This window comes from Urocampus carinirostris, chromosome 1 (genome assembly GCF_059441175.1).
Source record: "Urocampus carinirostris isolate Australia breed hairy pipefish chromosome 1, RoL_Ucar_1.0, whole genome shotgun sequence".
NCBI classification, from domain to species: domain Eukaryota; kingdom Metazoa; phylum Chordata; class Actinopteri; order Syngnathiformes; family Syngnathidae; genus Urocampus; species Urocampus carinirostris.
Window position 1 is genome coordinate 33239280 of NC_142349.1, and position 21964 is coordinate 33261243.

The following is a 21964-nucleotide window of genomic DNA, read 5'->3' on the forward strand; positions in this document are numbered from 1 at the left end:
AACGAATCAGTGCGACGCAAGCCACGCAAAGCGATATTCGCCTGCACCGTCGTTATCGCCACCAAACACTCTGACGCGCTTCTATTGACATTTGGACTCAATCCGATTCCTTCGCATATTAGAGTATTGAGGGGATAAGTTTCTCCTTATTACTCGACTAATGAAAGTCGCATCCTTGAGCCAGACAGGATTGCGCACAGTAAATGTCAGGCCGTCTTTGTCCTCATCGACTTCTAACGCGCCGCGAAGTTTCGAAGTTACAGAAAGAGCGCCATAATCCCCGAAGCTGGTCTCCTATAGCCGATCGCCTACAGAGTCTCAACACAGAGGAAAGAACTGAAATTGGCGCCACATGTAAACCCACGTTTCTCTCATGGAGGGGATCATGACGGCTGCTTTTCTTACTTTTATGCAAGGACTGTATATACTATTACACTGCAAGAACATAGATCTAACTTATACTTCATTGCTACATCAATCCAAAAAGGATTTTTGAAATCATTTTAAAAATAGTAGAGTAAGCCCTTTAGTTTTTCGCAGGAGTTGCATTCATAAAAAGTCCCGCTATAATCAAAACCTAAAACTCTAAATATTAAAATTAGTATTCAATTATTAAAAGAGCTGTTCACAATTTGTAATTTTGCTACTCTTTGCCACCATCTGCTGGCTTAAAGTCCAGATCACTGCCTCAGTTAAATCCGAGCATTTATTAGACGCACTTGAATAGTCTATTTTTTTTATCTTTTTGTGGATTGGGTTGCCGTTGGGAATTTTTTTTAACTTTCATCATTTTCATGCTACACTGGCAAATAAAAATAAAAACATGCGGGGCGAGCATGACGTCATAATCCAGCACTCCACCCAGCCCCCATTCCTCGAACCTATTGTGTTCCGCCCCGAATGATGAAAGTAAGATAAAAGCAGATGGGCGCAGTGGATAATTAAGCATGAGTGCTCTTTGAACTCAGTTGTGCAAATTTAAACCATATTTTACTTTTTAAGTACACCTCAAACTACGCACCCTACTTTAAATAAGGGGCAACCTCGTCAATGCAGCTTTAAAAGGATTTCTTTCAAAAACAATCACACTATATTCGAAAGGCGGAGAAAGAGAGAGGAGGTTTGGTGAGGAGAAGAGAATCAATATTTTAAGTAATTAAACCGGTGATCCATTTAGAAAACTAATATGACATTAATTTATTCAACCTGTTTATCTTTCATGTTGTTTGTTGTAGTCTGCCAGTTCGAACCAAAGTGCTGCCATTTTTTTTTACACCCCTTCAAGTACTTATGGGATCGATAAACATGCATATCGATAGCTGGAAGCTGTAGCGACATTGCACATGTGTTTGCAAAACGGGCATGCTAATTATGGTGTGTACGTGCATGTGTGTCAGTGTGTGTCCGGCATGAATTAGTGAGATGAGATGCTTGTCTAATCATGTCTCTTTCTAACAGATTTTTGTCTCTATCTCCTTCTTGTCTTTGACTTCTCCATCAAATTCTGAGCATCTTCAGGCTTCATGCACCTAAAGTCCTGGAAAAACGTTTTTCCCCCCGGTCACTTGGACATTTGAAATTAGAGATTAGAGTTAGATTTCTGTTTTCTTCCCAATCCAAATGATAATATGTTGATTTGTATTCAGTTGTATATAGATTCTTTAAGTTGGGGAGCTGGATGTGTCCCATGAAAAGTCCAAATCAGGATGACTCATTAAGGAGTGGAGGTTATAATGTGATTGTACCAATACTGTATGATTTTTATTTTAATACAAATTTATTCTATTTGGGAATGGTCGCTGGAATAAATCCGCATGTTATACATTTGTTTGAATTTTTTGACCATCTGATCTTCTGTGATTTTGACTTCTATCGTTCTGGCTTCCCCTTTCCATTCCGGCTCCACCCTCAGATGTCCTTACATTGATCTCTTTGTCTTTTCAGTGTTGTGAGCTTTTTCTTCTCTCAGCATACATCCTCTTCTTTCTTTTTTTATGATTTCTGAAGCACCTGCTCTCTGAACAGGTCCGACTCTAATATCACTGTGTTTCTAAATAGAATTCATGTTTTTTCTTCTTTCTCGCTCTTCTCTTCCCCCTTGCCCCTCCATCCCCCCCAAAACCCTTCTTCTGAATGTCTCTTTATCTCTCTACCTACTCTCTCCCTTCCCTTATTGCCTCCCACCTTTGCATTCTGTCCGCACCCTGATGCTTAGGAGCGACAGACACATGTACATAAGTTGACTAACTTGATAACCATGCATATACCACCTCACTTTTTTGCCCGCACTTGTTATTCTTCTGCCTCTTTCATGCTGTCTTGTTCTTTACCTGACGTATCCGATGATCACTCTGTAACCGCCCACGGCACCTTATTAGATCCCTCTCCTGTCCACCCTGTTTATTTTGACTGCACACTGTTTTTGAAACTTTAATGTTCCGTACGGTATTTTGTTGTCGCAATGTGTCCACATTGCCGCATCATTGCGTGGAAGCAGAGCAGAGGCATCCTCTCTCACTTCCATGGCTGTCTTCTCTACCTGTTTCCTCCGAGTCTCTTTCCCGCTTTTGCACATTATTTGTGTCGTGTTTGTCAACCGTATTCATTCCTCTTGAGTCGCCGAGGCATGAAAAGTGGTCTATGAGTTGAGTCTCTCGGAATCCAATGGCACTGGCATGGACAAAGGAATTGGGGCACAAAGGTTGTGTTATACATTTGTAATCGTCCAGACTGATTGATAAAACTGAGGTTTCTTTTTTGTTGCCACATTGCCCAGCCTGGACATTATTCAGCTTCTAAAAGAGTGTTCAATGATTTTAGAGGTGAGATCTTTCTGCAAGGGGAAACTCAAGACAGCTTTACATACAGTAAGTGGGGTTGAAAACCTGCAACACCAGTTTGATTGGAATGCAAGTCTACTTGCCCATACTGTCGAAGCGATATCCCTCCCAGAGAATATAATTTTAAAAGTGTTTGATCAATTTAAAAGGGCAAAGATTCAACTTGCTCCAATACAATAATGCCTCATGTGACAAATTTATAAACCAAATTCTGTTTCAACCCATTACTTTCTAAACAACTAACAGTTCCTTTGCTACCCTTCTTCAAACTAAAGAAAAAGAATGCGGTCTAGCTGCGATCAATTCTCAGATCTGAGAAAAAAGACCTGAATGAATGAGAATATCATCAAGCAAAACTTAACGGAAATATTTACCAGAATCTATGATTACATGGAGTCAATATTTGGGTTTATGTTCCAGAAGTATTCTGGTGAGCCTGTAAAAATGTGTGTGCAGACAGATGGACATCCGTTCTGCCTCTAGCGCTCTGCAGTGAATAAAAAATATGATTTTGATAGCTCTTACCACATTAGTAGAGTATTGTTTTCTTTTCAGTTTCTAAAATATGGCCCTGTGCAGCGTCCCCATATTTGTTTACCTCTGCTACAAATTTCTAGTTTGTTGATTTTTTTAATGCAATTTTTGCTGCACAGGGATAACATATTCCATACCAAGTCTCTGGGGAAAGCTGTTCTCAGATGAATGAACCTGAATAGAACCTGCTCAGATGAGTTGACGTGTCTTTTAGGACAACAGAATAGTTCAGTTCTAATCGATCCAATGCCCGTAAGAATACAACGATCCGGATAAATAGGATTTTTTCCTTGCATCTTCCCAAGACATTTTGAATTCTTTGGTGCTTCGTTTAGACAGTCAAACCAAAATGTCTGGGAAATCTCCCAAAGATTAATTTATACGTGCCTCAATACATTTGTTCATATAGGGGGAAAAAACGGGAATAAACTTAAAGTTGAGCATGCCTAATGCTCCAAGTGATGGTAAAACATAATATTACATTAAACACAAACAGTGCCATTGACGTTTGTAGACATTAAATATACATCTTTTGCAGGTTGCAAATGAATGACTCAAATTAAGAATTATCTTGCACCTGATTTAAGACAAACATTTCCAGGTAGAGAAACTAATCATAGTTGCCATGCCCTTTGTGAAGCGTTACTCAAGAGTTTGTCTCGTTCTTATTGTTTGTCAAGGCAGCTCACTCTTTCAGGGTGAGCTTAACAAGATGTGTGTCTTTCTGTTCTGATCCATAACAAAATTGGGACTTTTCTTGAACTATCCCTTTGTAATTTATGTAAAAGGAAAGAAAAACCCTGAAGTTCATTTTCCCCCCTTCCTTTTACCTTCTCTTCACTCTCTGCATCCCGCTCTTTGCTTCTCTGATTCTCTTCTCCTCACCAAACCTCCTCTCTCTTTCTCCGCCTTTCTTATCCCTGCCCTACCGCAAACCCCTACTCCCCCTCCTCTTTTCTCAACCCTGACTGTCCTCCTCTACCAGTGCGCCGCGTCCCCCCTCGTTTCTCCATCCTCCCTTCCAACCACGAAATCATGCCGGGAGGGAGCGTCAACATCACCTGTGTTGCTGTGGGCTCGCCGATGCCCTACGTCAAATGGATGGTAGGCAGCGAGGACCTGACCCCAGAGGACGAGATGCCCATTGGTCGAAATGTGCTGGAGCTCAATGGTGTGCGCGAGTCCGCTAACTACACCTGCGTGGCCATGAGCAGTCTGGGTATCATTGAGTCAACAGCACAGGTTTTGGTCAAGAGTAAGAGACCATATTAAATAAATGTGTACAATTCTTATTCATTTTCATGATTATCCTATCCCTATTACGAACTTTATTTTCTTCCAGCTTTGCCAAAACCTCCAGGCACTCCCATTGTCACGGAGACCACAGCCACCAGTGTCACCATCACTTGGGACTCAGGCAACCCAGACCCAGTTTCCTACTATATCATCCAGTACCGGGCTAAAGGTCCGGATAGCAAGTATGAGACGGTGGACAGCATTACAACTACTCGCTACAGTATCGGCGGATTGTACCCAAATACCGAGTACGAAATCCGAGTCTCAGCCTTCAACAGCATTGGCCAGGGTCCCCCGTCAGTGCGCGTTGAAGCCCGCACGGGAGAGCAAGCCCCAGCTAGCCCGCCGCGAAATGTCCAAGCCCACATTATTTCACAGAACACGGTGATGGTCCGATGGGAGGAACCAGAGGAACCAAATGGGCAGGTGGGAATTCAGATTGTTTTTCTTTTTATATGTCAGGAGCTATTTATAGGTCTATGTGGAATATGGGTAGAAGTGAGTAAAGTGTTAAATTTAATTTATGATTTCAATTAATTTTTTTTGATAGCTTCATTTGGTCCCTCTATACAAGAGATTAGTTTGCTCCCCGATAAAACTCATATCTAGATTTTTTTTTTATCTTGAAAGAACCCTAACAAGTGATCACAAAACAAAACCTGACAATGTCCAAACAAAAATCAAAGACCAAACCGGTAATGTAAATGCCAGGAACAAAGTAACAAACAAACAGGAGGCCAACAAGCTGCAAACAAACTATCCACACAAGAAATCAGAAAACAAAACAAACAAACCTTGCTTAGGCACAAACAACTAACAAAATGTCCAAACCAGAAACAGGAAAAAATGATGTTGCAATTACAGTTGACTCTGATAATGAACCAACAATGTGTTATATCTAAAATGTCATTATAAAGGGTCATGATAATTAGGGACAGGTGTGTGATGATTGGACACATCTCTGCCCTGTTCTAAACCCTGTCTAAAATTCCCAATATATTAGGTCATAAGACCATTATGATTTGATCTCTTAGGCTTCATGGTTTTTGTGAGTGTACCATTCTTTCCTTAAAACAATCGCTCCTTGCACAATTTTTCTACTTCCTGAATTTCGTACCACTGATTATTACAGGTGTAGCCTACCTCAATTACCATGACAACAAAGCCTTAACTGAAAACAAAGTGGCGGTACTAAGTTGAGGATTTCCTGAAGCTATTGAAATAATGTCTAAACCTCTGATTTTAGAGCAGTCGTTGCGTAACAGTATCATTTGATTTAAGTGGGAAACATATTTTTTAAAATCTTGCTACCTGCTGAAGGTGCGGTGTCGAGAAGCTTTGTCGTGCCAGGCGACAATTTTGTTGGAGATCAATTGATATGTCATGAGCATGAAACGCTTTCAAAAACAACAAAACAGAAGCATTCAAAGGCTAATGGCCTCACGTCAGTCCGAATGATATTTAAAAAGCGGACCACTTGTATTCCCAAAAAGCAAAGAATAGGCTGAGCATTGCAGGAAAATATTATATTAATAACCAGCAAAATGATAATTATGTTTTTAATTAACACCAGTGTTAATCCAAATCTTGGTAAAGGTGAAACATGTAATATGTTTCTTCTGTTAGATCTCATTGGATTGTTCTAATAAAGTAACAACTTGAAGCTTTCTATAACTTGCCAATAGTATCAAATCAAATACATATTGTGCTTGCATTGCAATGTCGTCTCTTTTTACTATTTAATTAAGCCTACTGGTATTTTTCTATCTTTTACATATTAAATGTTTGAATTATGCACATCCAGCATGTCACTTTGGAGCAATAAAGTGATTGATTTTATATTGTAATTACTTTCATGTGACATTAACAGTAGATCCATTGGTTCCAGCTAATAGTACATGAAAAAAAAAGATTTATCCCCATCTGAAATTACATTTGCTTTTACTGAGGACAGACTAACAAGGTTTCAGATTTGCACTGAGACTTTAAGGAGATTAAAACATTAAAGCCTTCATAAAATTCCCCTCTGGGAGTTGTTTTGGAGCGTGTGGTTCATGTCCTTTTAAAGGATTGCGCTCCACCTTTCTACCCCTGCTAACACATAAGTACCACCCCAATCTCTAAAGAAAGGAAAGGTGCTTTCTGCTCTAAATTAAGGGCACTCCCAATGGAAGCCCCTTTTTTTTACCTGACCATCCGCAATATTCACAAAAGTGGATTTAGAGCATGTGAGGATTAAATTTGTTTAAGAAGTGGCAGCAAATTGCTGATGGAGGTCAGGAGTGAGGACAGTAAACAAATGCAGTCCGCACTTAGTTTGTATTAGAGGTGTTTTGTCCAACCTGCAGCCATGGGAGGTCATCACCTGATGACTGTGACCCCTAACAAGGCGTGAACCGCAAACCGGCGTGACCATCTGGACTCACATATACACAATTCACTGATGACGACTTTGCCTGGGATGAAAACTAGTTGTTTGTATTCTGTATGAAGGCTTCATGGATTAATATGTATGCAAGACAGTGATATTAAGCAGCGGACCACTTAGCACGCAGCTCAGTCGAGGACGACCTTGAAAAGTCTACAGGCTATCTATCTAACCCTTGCTGTGTTCTGTGTTGCAGGTGAAGGGCTATCGCGTGTACTACACCATGGATCCGTCGCTGCCCATAAACGAGTGGAAAATCCACAATGTCCAGGACAGTGTCATCACCACTATCCAGAGCTTGGTGACATCCGAGACTTACACCCTTCAAGTCCTGGCTTTCACCTCGGTCGGGGACGGGCCTTTCTCTGACCCGGTCCACGTTAAAGTCATGCCAGGAGGTTGGTGTTCTTCACATCTCTACTCGATATTTGTAAAATATACTGAACCATATTATTCAGACTGTGAAAAACCCAACTTGGCCAAAACTTTGTAGGTGCGCCTTATAATCTGGTGCGCCGTATTTACTGCTGAAGTTTGGAAATACGTATAGTATTTATAGGTGTGCTTTACTAGGTATTACGGAATACTACAGATTTGAGCAATGATTGATCAATTGATAATCATTGATAATCCAAAATCCAAATAGGATTTGATTCCGGGTTTTGGCAGTAAGGGCATTTAGCACTCTAGTATTTCTGTAACTCTTCCAGCTGCTGTGTTCGAGACACTATCAATATCACTGATACATTTATTAACACAAAATAAATGAGAGCTACTGTACATGGAACACATTGTCTAGATCACGAGGAGTGTTTAATCATCCTAACGGTCATCCGTTGCGTTAAGTACATAGTGTAGAATGAAATCGAAATTGTCGGGCTACTTGTTCTGCTGCCCTGCAGCGGCACCACTGTGACTCATGCAAATCACCAAGTGGCTTATTTAGTCGACAATGGGCGTGGCTCGTCAAAATATGCGCGTCCTTCAAATGACTAATTTGATAAGCCAACACTTTCATTTCTGGAGAGTTGCGGTATGAAAAAGGATTACCCTGGGCAGAAATCTGCCATGTTCAAGCTACTTGAGTCACGGCGACTGCGTTTGGAACACTTTTATGTAGTTGCGGGCATGACGAGATTACCACTAACAAATCTGTGATGGCATTACACGTTCAAATTACCGAGCAGACTTTTGACACATACCTGACTGTTTTGTCAGTTTGCGGCTATTACACCTTGAAAAACATGTGGTTTATGTAAAAATATTCCTAGATGACGACGAAAGAAGAGCTTGGTGGTTGTAACATAAATCGCATGTATTTAGGCAAAAAATGTGATCTGAAGTTACTTCAAACTGTGACAAAGGATATATAACTGAGCATAATATTGTCAAAATGGCTTCCCCTTTGTAGTGAATGAATTTTACTCTCTTCTCCAGTTCCAGGACAACCAGGAAAATTTAAAATAGGGAGGGTGACTGACACCAGCATTGAGCTGACCTGGGAACCTGCGTACACAAAGGAGGGCATCATCAATTACGAGCTCCTCTACAAACCTGTCAAGTACGGCAGTTTGGTAAGAATGTCAACCTTATTTATTTGTAATTCAGAAATATTGTGTGTGTGTGTGTTTCACACAAAATTTAAAACATTTTTGATAAGAGCTGTAACAGACCAGGTAAACGTTTTAGTTGTCATATATGTTAACAAAGAAATTTTATTTGTGCTATTAAGTTGGTACATAATTTTGCTTATTTCAAGTCTTACTTTCCTATTTTACCATGTTTTTTATTTTTGAAACATGATTTTAAATAGGATGACAAAGGAATTAATACAAATGTAGAAAAAAAAGGGGATACAAAAGATAGTGGGAGAGATTATCTGGCAAAACAACAGTAAAACATAGATTAACTTCACCAAATTTACAATAGAAAAGACCACAGCACAGCTAACAACAAATGATAGTTATGTAGTAATGTATTATATTTAACACTAACATGGAATAACACGTTCATTACATGTTAATAACACAAGTTGTTGTTTATTTTTTCAACTGATTTGGAGAGATTTGTGCCCAATCCAGAAATCACATTTCTTCAGCTCAAGTTTTTGAGATATGTGGAGCATTTTAGAATAAGCCCTGAATTTTAAACAAACTTTTATTACCTCAAACAGTATCCACCATTCAATTTACAGTAATCATTTTTTTTAACTGTGGTATCTATACGGATTAGTATACAAATGGGTTTTTTTTCTGAAACCCCAAATGGGATCAATTATATCTCAGTCTGATTTTTTTTTCCACATCAACTTTGCACACAGACCTGACCTGATTGAAAGAAATGAATGCTATTTTCTCATTTGGAGTTGAGAAAATACCCTAAATCAGTTGTAGAATTCTAGTTAACATTCAAAAGGTTGGCCTGTGTAATCAACGCCACCACAGTATCGTCATAAGCGTGAGTGGGGATAAAAAGAACATACATTCTGCTGGAAAATAACTGAGTTTTATCTGAGTCTTATTTACAACATTATTTTTTATTTCAAAATACATTTTTTAAAAACATAAGTCACTTTATACTGCCTACAATTTTCAATACTATTTCTCATTTTATTTTGAATACGCTTTTAGTAAAAAATATATTTTTTTAGTAACAGTTATTATTATTATTATTATTATTATTAGTAGTAGTAGTAGTAGTAGTAGTAGTAGTAGTAGTAAGTCATAGCATTAATGATAGAATTGTTCTTGTTATTTTAAAGGAAAACAATCAGTCTTAGAAAAATATTTGTCGGTTTTTTAAAAATTAGTGGAGCTTATTAACTGCCAGTAGTTCTGAAACTCTTCTTTATTTGTCTCCGCATATTATATCAATCCAAGAGGTACTAACGAGTTACATTTACTCCGTTACATTGACTTGAGTAAGTTTTGTGACATCTTGTTCTCGTAGGAGTTTTTTTAAAAACACTATACTTTTTACTTTTACTTGAGTATATTTATGGAGAAGTCACTGTACTCGTACTCTGCCACATTAGGCTACATTAAAGCTGTTTCTTAAATTCCTCCCCGCAGGTACGCGTCCGTTTGTCTCGTTATATGGTATTACGCACACATGTTCAGGGGCTAGCTTGTTCTGCCTGCAGAGCCTGTTAAAAAGTAATATGCTGTTTGTGCTTAGTTCATTTCTTTGATTTCTATTGTTATTCTTTTATTGTTTATCAAAGTACTTTAATTCACATTGATAATTTTTATCTATTTTTAAATGTAAGGTAATTTACCATTGACTTGATGGACTTTGATGATTTCATGATCTGATTGAAAAAAAAAAAAAAACATAAATAAGACATTGGGCCCTGTGCTTTGGAATGTACACAACTCTACTTGACTTACCGTTAATCATTTGGATGGCTACTTTTTACTTCTACTTGAGTCATATGAGTCTGAAGTAACAGTTCTTCTACTTGAGTAAAACTTTTGGCTGTTCTACAAACTTCTGACCATTTCTCACCTCTTTTTTCCCTTAGGAGAAGCTAACCTTCGGCCCTCGAAACTCGTACACGGTAGAAGGTCTGAAAGCCAACACAGACTATTCCTTCTCGCTAGCAGCCATCTCCAACAAAGGAATCGGCGCGTTCACCAATGAGTTGGTGCAGCGGACGTCGCAAGCCAGTAAGTTTCCATTTTCTTGGCGTCACGCCATGAACACAAATATTATGAAAAGACACACATTTCAGTGAATGTGCGCTGACCTGGAAGAATCCGGTGATCGCCTATCTGACCATTGCTCTACCTTATCAAGTCGTGTGCCCTAAGCCCTCTCCCATCCATCCGTCGCCGTTTAACTGTGACTTTCTTCTTCCTACGCTTAGCCTCTCCCTTTTCTTTTCCACACAGCAGAAACACCATGACAGATGGAGACGGGGCACGATTAATGTTTGTCTCGTCCTTCTTTCCACCCTTCTTCCACTCTTTTCCCACTCTATCGGTGTCTAATAAGTTTGAAGGGGTCAAAATGTCTGCTGGTTATTGGCGAGTAGGAAGCGCAGACGAGCTTTAAAGGATCACCAGTTGGCCTGCTATCTTTGGGTGATTTTTTATTAGATGGATTTTCTGCCTCCTCCTCATTCTGGGATAACTAAGACTAGACCAATAAATATGAGGGTTTTTGTCATCTGGTGTATTGATATAGCTATGTGTGCCTACTGTGCTATGTACCCATTTTTCCTCTATCATATTTTCCATTGTTGACCATCCGACCACTGATCTTTTAGGCTTCTGTTTGGTCATAATCTAAAGGAGACAACAAAAGTAGTACAAAATAGTCTTCTTGCTGTACAAGTAGTTGATTTGGGACGGATATTTGGAATTTATTAGCAATGGTGTAGAAACGATCCTTTTTCACAGCACTTGCAGTGAGGTCTATAAAACAACAATTGCATATGATTATATAAACAAAGAAACAAACACATCTATTTACTATCTTCTGAGCTGGCAGCATTTTTTTTTTCACTGTTACATAGAATGTTACCTTTCTAATTGTACAAAATGCCGACATTTTGTATACATTTATTTATGTTTGGTAAAAACTGGGGCACGTGATAAACCTCTATCGACATGGCCTCTCCTATGTGGCTACGGTGGTTAGTAGACGACGTCAGTGTCAGTGTCACACAATTGGGAAAGTGCAAGTGCTAGCAAAGTCTAATATTTTGATTGGCAAAAATATGCTGAACCATTATCACTACTATAAGCATAAATGTTTATTCATAAGGCCAAACAAAGTGGATAGTTTGTAAGTGTCTATAAACGTAAATGTGTCTTCTTGATTATTGTTATTGTGAGCAACCATTAACAATGCAACTGTTTAAAAAAAGATGACCATAGAAAAATATTTTGTGATTTCATTCAATACCCTGAGCCCCTCTATATGGTAAAGAAGAGCAGTTGTGATATAGGGTTTATATCTATCTAGTAATGCCTCCTATAGCCCCAAATGCAACTTCTGATTGTAGATTGCCTTGTTATTGGCCCTGCTTGTCCATATGTATCATGTATAGATGGAGGAGCTGAGTTGAGGGGTAGGAGCAGTGATTTCTTTGAACCAAAATATTTCCAATGGGACCAGGGCTTAGCACTGGTGTAACCACTTTTGAGTGCCACGTTTTCTGATGTGACTGTACATATGTTACATGCCAGAGGTCAGGAGAGTATGGCTCGTGAGCAAGATATGGCTCTTTTCATGAGAACATCTGGCTCAGAGATAAAAGGGGGGGGGGGGGCATAATAATCTTGACTGCAACTTTACACATTTAAGTGACACATTAAGTAACTGGTTAGGGTCCTGTATATACAGGGGAAATTTTTAACTACAGTTTACACTTACAGTGTTACACCCACAGACCCTCAATGGCTGTGCATTTCTAAATAATCCTTTACATGGAAGCTCATCAAAGAATCTATGTTTACTGTTTACGCACTTAATGATGAAAACCCACAGAACAAACTGTAAACACTTGAAAACAGCAAACACCCAAAAGAGTTAGATTGAGCGAGCAGTAGGGGTGGGCGGATCTCTGCACATGTACTGCACTCGCCTAAATACATCCATATCATTCTCGTATGCAGTACTTTGATAGATAGATAGATAGATAGATAGATAGATAGATAGATAGATAGATAGATAGATAGATAGATAGATAGATAGATAGATAGATAGATAGATAGATAGATAGATAGATAGATAGATAGATAGATAGATAGATAGATAGATAGATAGATAGATAGATAGATAGATAACTTTATTCATCCCCGAAGGGAAATTCACATTTCCAGCAGCATCCCTTCGCTGAGAACAGTACAATAATAAAGCCAAAAGAATACAATATACAAATACCCAGTGTGACGTGCAAATGCCCACTGTAGCGTGTTATATAAAGTAACTAAATAGTGCGACACAGAATACATATTGCAGTAAGATTCGGTAATATCCAATGTAGGTGGTGTGGAATATTTGGAATATTTTCACAAAAGGACTATGCTCGCACCTTGTTTTGGAACCATGATTTAAGATAGAAATGATTGTCAAAATGAGCCTCAACGATCTTAAATAACTGCAAGAGGGAGACACATTTGAAGTGGTATATTTGTTGATATGGGACAGTCTCTGGCATCGTTATTATTTTATAGATATGACCAAATCATCAAACATCACACAGTAAAATAAAATGTGCTGAAGAATTAGCTTTTGTATGGAGAGCTGGTTTAGTGGTTTTATTTAACTTAAAATATATGGTGTGGCTCTCAAAAAAAAAAAATATATAGATATATTTAGCTTTCATGGCTCTATGAGTCAAAAAACTTTCCGACCTCTGTTATATGCTCTTGTAACTGCATTTTGTGTTTGCTTTTTGAAGTGTGTGTAAAGATATGAATAGGAATTTAGTACATTACAAAGAACACAATCAACAATTCCGTTTACGGTGATGTTTTGAGAGAATCCAACTTAGGCTCTTTTTCTTGCGCTTACAAAAAAAAAATGTCAGACGCTCAGCACTGAAGGCTGACTTTAAATAATTGTACAATTTCCTGAAGCACAATGCATTTCCCTGGGTGCGCTTTGTTATCGCCAAGGTTTGGTGCACATCCAGATTGTCCCCTGAGGCGAGCAGCGGCGTGGTGGCTTTACAGCTGAGTGGGCAGATGCTTGAATCTGTCAGCCAGCACTCTTTGACTCCCACACTTGCACACATGCTGTATTCGCATCAGGCCCAGACATCTCCACTTTAGGTTGTCTGCTCACAGTCAATAATCTCGTCTCTGGTTTAAAGTATCTATCTATCTATCTATCTATCTATCTATCTATCTATCTATCTATTTCATTAAGTGCTTGCTTGGCTCGTGTTTTCATACATTCACCCTTTGTCATCTCTTTCAGTTTGTTTACCTTCGTCTCTTATGCTTTCCTTTTTTTTACTCTGTCCCCTTGTGATTTTTACTTCTATGGTTCCCCACTCTTCATTTTCGCCCCCTACTCAAACACTTCACCGACTTCCCTCCCCCCTTGTCTAATCAGAACCCTCAGCCGCACCCGAGGGCGTATCCTGCGAGAGTGCCAGCTCCACCTCGCTGAGAGTTAGTTGGAGGCCACCTCCACTGGAGGGCCAAAATGGTGAATTGTCAGGTTATGAACTGAGGTACCGCAAAGTTTCTGGGGCAGGTGGCAAAGGTCAGGGTCAAGAAGTGTCCGGGATTCCTATCCCAGCCCGAAATGTGGACGCTCTAGTAGAGGGCCTGGAAAAATGGAGCTGGTACAACATCACCATGTCGGCCGCAACTTTCCAAGGAACTGGACCCAACAGCTTGCCAGTGCTCTGCAGAACCGATGAGGACGGTGAGACCATTACATTGAATTCATTCAAGGTTGTAGCTACTCCGTAAGTTTCAAATCTTTAACAACAAGTTGAGAACACGTTTCAGGATACTTTCATTTAATGCAAGCTTAACAGGCTAATTCACCTACTAGCTTCTTTACCTCTGGTAGAGATTTATGATAAAAAAAATCCTGCTAATTAACAATTTGTTTTTTAACATCAGCCACTATAAGTACAAGCATTAATTAGCTTCAATCACAAATTTTAATAACCCCTAATTTCAATCTAGTTGTTAAATTTATAGGGAGTGGACCAGATCCTCACACTAATCTCTGATGTCTATTACTTCAGTGAACACTAGTGTGCCATAAAACGTTTCTGGCGTGGCACTGTAAATCGACAAATTTAATTTAACAAGTCACCGAAAATGTGATAATTACATTCTCAAAAAGTGTCGTTAACCTCATGCAATAATGGAACTTATTTTTGTTGTTGTTTTTTTTTTTTTTTTTTCCAATTTTTGGGTTTATACATGGCAGGAAGGAGAATCTTTTCAATTTTTCATGTTTTTATCACCTTTTCGACATTGGAAATAATAATATTCCAAATTCCATAATTTAACTGTTGGCATGCAATATTGGCCCTAACTAGGTACATACCTGGTATGGCCATACTGATTTTATAGTAAACATTATCCTACAATACAAATGAAATTTTGATACTACTTGACCAAAAAGAACAACAAAACCAAAAAAGATTAACAATTACACTTTCTATACCTACCATCTAAGTGTGGCATTTTGGTAATTATTATTTTAATTAAATATGATTTAAAAAGTAAACTCTACTTGTTGTGTTTCTTTCAAGGGGCAGCCATCTTGACACTTTATCTTAAGTAAAGGAAATGTCACTGTTTCTCAGACCTCAGGTAAGGACCAATCACAGTCCTGCTTCAGAAATTAAGTAAACTGTCATTGGTTGTTTACCTGAGCCCAAGGGAACTTTGATGTCATTTTTAGTGGACTGCCACTCCTGAGATTGATAAAAACAAAATTATATTGTTAAGTTGTAAATCAAGTCTCATGGAAACTAAGTTATACCAAGTTTTTCGAGAGTTTTAAGCAACCACTAAAATTGGCGACCTACATCTAACTAAAAACAAATGAGAGTTGAGTCACCCACCTCAGAGGTCCAACTCTTTTGCTACACTTTTTACCATAGAAGACCCAGAGGCCAAAACAACACATGAAGGGATGCAGAATATTCATAAGAAGTTCAAAATAGAGGTCATCCACGCTCTAAGTAGCTTTACAGTGGGCGATGACTAACTTTTCAAGTGGAGGGCTTCATTGCTTTTACAACGACAATATTTTACAATGTAAATATGTAGAAAAATTAAATGTACTTGGCAAGTATTTTGTTGTTATTTTTTGAGTTTGTACTTTAAATATAGTGGTACCTCTTCATACGAGCGTAAATTTTTCCATGATCGTGCTCGTAGATCTAATTACTCGTGTAAAGAACACGTTTTCCGGACAGGAAATAATTAAATACTGATTGACCCGTTCCCGACCTCCCAAAAGCATCCAAGTTAATAGCAAACAGCTATAGAACACATCTGCCAGGTCACTAAAACACAGTCGAATAGTAATTTAATATAAAAAATACAGTAATGAGATAAACAACATGATATTAACTGAATAAAAAGTAAGTTCATTACGAGCGTTACCATGGAGAGTCAGTGGTTGCTAACGTAAAAGAGATGCGGAAGTGTGTGGGGGGTGCGGGGTGATAATAATGACGTAGCACAATAAACTGTAACTCTAACTTTGTACACACATTTTTACAGCATATTTTATTTCCTTTATTGTATTTTAATGAAGCGAAGCGCTGCAAAAACTCTACCATGGTTTTGTAGCCGGCACTAGCTGCTTTCTCATGCCAAACCACATTCACAAAACCAGTCGTCCTCTTGAATATTTCAAACCAGGTAGGCATTGAAATCCATTTTGGTTGTACCCGAAACTGCCTCAAGTTTTTGGTCTTTGTAGATATACAAGCAACTACTGCTATCTGTGCCACCAGCTTCCGCTAGCTCCCGCTAGCTCCCGCTAGTTCCCGCGAGCTCACTGTCACACATCCACAATAACAGTTCTCTCCATCTGCTCATGAATAGGGGTTCGCAATTTTGAAAGAACAGTCACCTCAGGTCGGTTTTATAGCCTTGATGACATCTTTATATTCAAGACAAGTCATGTGTATTTGTATAGCCCTTAATTACAAAAAAGTTCCAAAAGGCTGCACAGACTACCATTACACCATCCCCTGATCTGAAACCTACATGAGGGCAGGAAAAAAGTCAATAAGTTTAGCATGAGGATGATGCATAAACCTTGAGAAAAGGGCACACAAGAGGTAATCCCTCTTCCAGGATGACCAGGCCGCAATGACTGTCGCAAGGGCATCAACAGACAAGGCACATACATCATGAAAATAAATATAGTTAATAAGAGAATGTCCAGTTGACTGCTTCCTGTTCCAAAATCTTGAATGATGCAGCAGGTTCTAGATGATGCCGTGCATCAGATGGCTCGAAATGAATGCATCGTGTACCAACCAGGCTAATCCTTCCCCCTCAAGGACAAGACGACAACAGCGTGAGGTCAATATCACTCATAAGCTATTGAATATAAGTGTGTTGTAAACCTAGATTCTAACATTCCACTGAGGTTGTAGATCGAATCTCAGAGGGCAGAGAATTCCACAGCAATGAGGCCCAGTTGGAGAATGCTTTTAAACCTGTGAATTTTTTTGGGCTCCTAGAATCAACAGTAAACTAGACTCCAAGCAGACCCCAAGCAGGAACATAGGAGGAAATCAAATCAGACAGATTTGAGGGGAAAGTCCATGCAAAACTGTGTATAACACAAACAGAACCTTAAAATGACATCTTAAACTGACAGGGAGGTAGTGCAGGTCAGCTAAAATTGTGGTAATGTAATCAGGATGCTGTAATAATAGTTTGGAATAGTCAGTGGTCTGTGCAGCCCTTAGAGACTCCTTGTGATTAAAGGTGATAGGAATACACATGACTTGACTTGAATCAAAGTTTTTTGTCATAGTTAAAAGCCTTGCCGACCTTTCATGCTCGATATCAGGAGACCATAGCTAGGGTCACAAAAAGCCAAGTAAAATTAGATGCAATACGATAAAAAACAACCTGTTGCATAATATGAACAAGTAGGCTGTATTGTATCATGCATCTGATGGTGGGAAGCGCATGCGCCAACTAGGGCGAGCTGAGGCTTTCGATGAGCGGTCTCTAGTGGTTGCCTCTGGGACTACTTGTAGCTTGGATTGCCCCTCGTACACACAGAAGGAGATATTTGTTCAAAATCAAACTATTTTCAAATTGTCGTGTTAAGAGGTACTTGTATAAAGAGCTACCACTGCACTGATGGTTTTATGCAGTAAATAATCTTGGTTGCATGCTTTTGCTCGTGCAGTTCCCAGCGCGGCCCCTCGTCACATAGATGTCAACCCTTTCAATTCCTCGGCGCTCCGGGTGACCTGGCGCTCTGTGTTGCCAAGGTTACGCCAAGGACAGATCCGTGGTTACCAGGTGCACTACAGCCGTGTCGGCAGCACCACATCTCGAAATCTTCCATGGATAAAAGATGTGCTGCTGAACGAATCTCAGGTGACATCATACTGACGACATTGAATTTAATGAAGCAATGAAGGGATGGTTGAGTTGGTGGTTAAACATTCTTTCATTCTGGTCTCCTCGACATGGGTGGCCTGTCTGCTGTGACTTGACTGACGGTTAAGATGGAGGAGGATGATTCAACCCAGTATGTGAGTGCACAAAATACTCATCATGGATTTAATATATACAGGGCTTATCTGTTTTTTTTTCCACATTTAGTAGTGATGGGAATTAGGGGCCTTTGGACGTGGCTCACTCAAAAGAAAGTCCCTACCTGTTTTTGTTGCTTTAATTTATACATTACCAAATATTATCCAACTCTATGCACACGTTTTAAAAACAGGTAAGAAATGAAGCACAGAAAAAGGACAAAAATAACCAAAATAAAAATATAATAAAATACAAAACAGAGAGGGAGAAAAGAAGGGGAAAAGAAGAAAGCAAGAAAAAATAATTCAATGGCTGAGAAAAGAGAGTCAAAAGAAAAAGAAACAAAAGAAAGCTTGGAAAAGGGAGTAAAAAGAACAAAAAAAGCAAGAAAAAGGAAAAAGCTAGGAAAAAAACAAAGGAAGAAAAAAACTAAATAAAAGAAGAAAAAAGGGAAAAAGTAGAAAAGAAAAACGCAAAATAAAGAAACAACACTGAATCCTTGACAAGAGAGAAAAGCGTCTCGGAGGGACCGGCTTTTGATTGGTGGAGAGCCGGCTCCCGTCGTTTACTTTAAAGGACCAGCTAAAAGAGCTCTTACATTCGGGAACGACACGCCATTAGCATTCACTGTCTTTTTACTTTATTGTATTTTTTTTACCTTCAGTATTTTAGTTTTCTTACATTAATGACAGCACAGTGACCAATGTACCAATAAATCTATCTAAACTACTTTATAAATCCTGATTTGTATGTGTGTGCTTGTATGTGACTTGGGCTCCGAAACGGGTTAAACGATTTTCATGAAATTTGACACAGTTGCAATTAAGGCCTTCGTGAGATTCTCTAGCTAGGTTTCATGTCAAGGCACCCCCGGTACATGCCAACAAAACCACTAAACATGAAATTGCCGGGCGATTTTTCTTCTAAGCTACAATTCTCGAATAAGAAGCGTGTCCGTTCTTATATAATATAACCTTTAAAATGAATTTCAACATCATAAATAGTTCTAATAGACTGAAGAAATCAAAAGATGTTTTTATAGTAACCTGAGTTACAGTTAGTCACTTGCTAAAGGTGCGTTTTTACACTTTAATATTAATGGAACACTGTGTATTTTTATTATGTATTGCAGTGTAAAATGTGTGCTTCAAAGCACAGGGAAGAATAAAACTACAGAGACTCAAATTAAGCAAACCACACAATTTTTCTCTTCATTTTTTTCCCACCCAGCCTTTCGCGAGGTTTCTGGTTTTTGGGGGTACCCTTAACCGCTAGATGGGGACAACCATGTAAGCTCCCTGTAAGTGATCCTCATGTTTGGTAAAATAAATACAAATTCCTCGACCGACCAGTATTTTTAAAACACACGTTTATTCTTTTTCTCTTATTATTTAAATTGATATTGTTTTTTAATGAATAAAAAAAAGCTGGTTAAATTATTAATTACATAGCTACGTACACAGGGTAGAAGCTTTGCTTCAGCCTATTCCTTTGGGGATCATGGCATTATGCAAATGTTTGACTGGAAATGTTTTGTTTGCATTATGCCCTAATATAACAAAACCAAAAACTATTTTTATAGGCTACAGCAGAACAATGCAACAATGCAAAACCCCCCGCTATGTCAAAAGCCAAACAATGTGTTTTAGGATGAAGAAAACATTCCGGCTTTATTAGGATTCCTTTGTCATATAAATGTTTTTTTTATAACAGCCTTACAAATACAAATACTAAACTGAGATTTTGTCAACTATTTTTTTCAATAGGAGATGATTTTGGGAGGTCTGAAAGCAGAGACTTTATATGCTGTGTCGGTTGCTGCGTACACCACCAAAGGTGACGGCGCACATAGCAAAGCCAAGCTAGTAAAGACCTCAGGGATGGGTAAGTGCATGCTGAGTACACGCTTTTGAAGTCAGCAGCACACATACTCTAAAGGGAATCTAAAATCCAGCTACAGCGTCCAAATTAATTTCAGTACTTGGGAAGTAGTTGAATGGTTTTTCAAAACTAAACTTCCTGCCTCCCACTCTGTCATCTGCAGTGCCTGCCCCTCCGTGTCTGTGGGCGTATCCGGGATCAGGTCCATCAGTGGTGCTTCGATGGGTCCCCCCGCCAGAGTGCGCAGCGTCAAGCTCTGACGGCCTGAGGCTCCCTGTGGAAATCCAAGGCTACCGCCTCCAGTTTGGCCCGAAGAATGCCTCCCTGGAGACTACTGTCAATTTCACAAAAGAAAGAAACTTCACCGTCACCGGCCTCTCCCCAGGCTCCTCCTACGTTTTTTTGCTTTCTGCAAAGAGTCGAGCGGGTTACGGAGACGTAGCCCGTCGGGAAATAACCCTACCCATCATCCCACCCTCAGGTTATCCCCAAATATCTGATTCTGTTAATGCCACTTGCTGCTCCCTTTGGTTCTCCTGGCTCCCACTGGATCAAGAAGAAAGTAACGGTGTCATCACGGAGTACAACATAGTTTACAAAGAGACCGCCGGTGCCAAACCCTCAAGCGTTCCTGGTGCCTTTTCATTCCCGGTCCTCCCCGTCCGACCGTATGTGGTCACTTTGCCGGTGAGCCAATCGAGCTATACCATCCTGGGTCTCAATCATAGCACAGCCTACGAGGTGCAGCTCAGGGCCCGCAACAAAGCAGGGCACGGCCCCTTCAGCCCCCCTCTTGTGTGCCGGACCCTCGCCTTTGAAACAGGTAGAGTGGGCCTTCGGACACTGGGGACCACCCTCACTTCACTGTGTCAACTGCACATCCCGCCTGCTGTGGAATTCACCCTAAAATTTAAACCAAACTGAGGCCAGTTGTGACCGATCTCCTTTACCTACCCACCCCAGACCCTTTATTGGAGGAAGGAGACAAACCCCCTCAATCTCTTCCACTCCCTCACTTACCCCATCACCTCCCCTTCACCGATGGAACGAGGCAGAATGTTACTGGCTATTTGCTTCAAGAGCACCGCTTGTCACGTTCCCTCAGGTAAAAGTCAATACAAGGCATCGATATACAGTACAGTATCTAATCCTGAAGGTAAGTGGACAGTTGAAGGGGCGGCAAAACCGGCGATTAGTTCGATCTGATAAAGTCTGACGCCACTTTATCTGAAGCCGTCGGTAACAGGCTAAGTCGAAATCTGAGCCAACGGGAGCTAAGACTCGGTGAATGTGGCATGTACCGCCTCTCTCTCTTCTCACTCTCCTCATCACCTGTCCATCCTCCTTACCACCTTGTCTCACCTGACTGACACGTTTTTTTACTCCCCTTTCATTTACAGGGAAACAGTGCGGAGACCGAGTGGTTACTTAAAATGAAAGCTCCGCTCAGTGTCTACTTTTTCTTCTCCAGATGTGCCCAGGAATTTTTCAGTCAACCTGGCAACGAGGACGAGCGTACTTCTGACGTGGGAGTTTCCTGAGAGCAGCAACCCATACCGCTTCAGCGTACGTCCGTCATCTCTACTGAAAAAGTGTTTTACTGATAGAATCAGTCACAAGTCAAAAGACGTTAACAAACTTTTTTTTTACAAGGGAGCCCTTTGGGGAAGATAGCAAATTTAATATCTTAATATGGAGCCAGCATGCCTCACTATGGAGCAGTCGAGCCATTAATTTCTCCCAGCCATATCGCAAAA

The 21964-nt window shown here is 39.8% G+C and overlaps 1 protein-coding gene across 2 annotated transcripts in view; it reads left to right on the forward strand.

The window, feature by feature from the left end:
* Positions 1–21964, forward strand: part of ptprsb (protein tyrosine phosphatase receptor type Sb) — a 157509-nt gene that overhangs the window by 102768 nt on the left and 32777 nt on the right. Inside the window, exons 7-18 of one of the 2 annotated variants that reach the window (XM_088335831.1) lie at positions 2216–2230; positions 4360–4629; positions 4717–5096; positions 7295–7496; positions 8536–8672; positions 10622–10766; positions 14170–14487; positions 17974–18167; positions 18299–18325; positions 20093–20210; positions 20371–21030; positions 21679–21773. In XM_088335831.1, coding sequence (XP_088191957.1) covers positions 2216–2230; positions 4360–4629; positions 4717–5096; positions 7295–7496; positions 8536–8672; positions 10622–10766; positions 14170–14487; positions 17974–18167; positions 18299–18325; positions 20093–20210; positions 20371–21030; positions 21679–21773 — 2561 coding nt within the window. The remainder of the gene's footprint in view (positions 1–2215; positions 2231–4359; positions 4630–4716; positions 5097–7294; positions 7497–8535; positions 8673–10621; positions 10767–14169; positions 14488–17973; positions 18168–18298; positions 18326–20092; positions 20211–20370; positions 21031–21678; positions 21774–21964) is intronic. The other variant, XM_088335820.1, reaches the window with a different exon arrangement.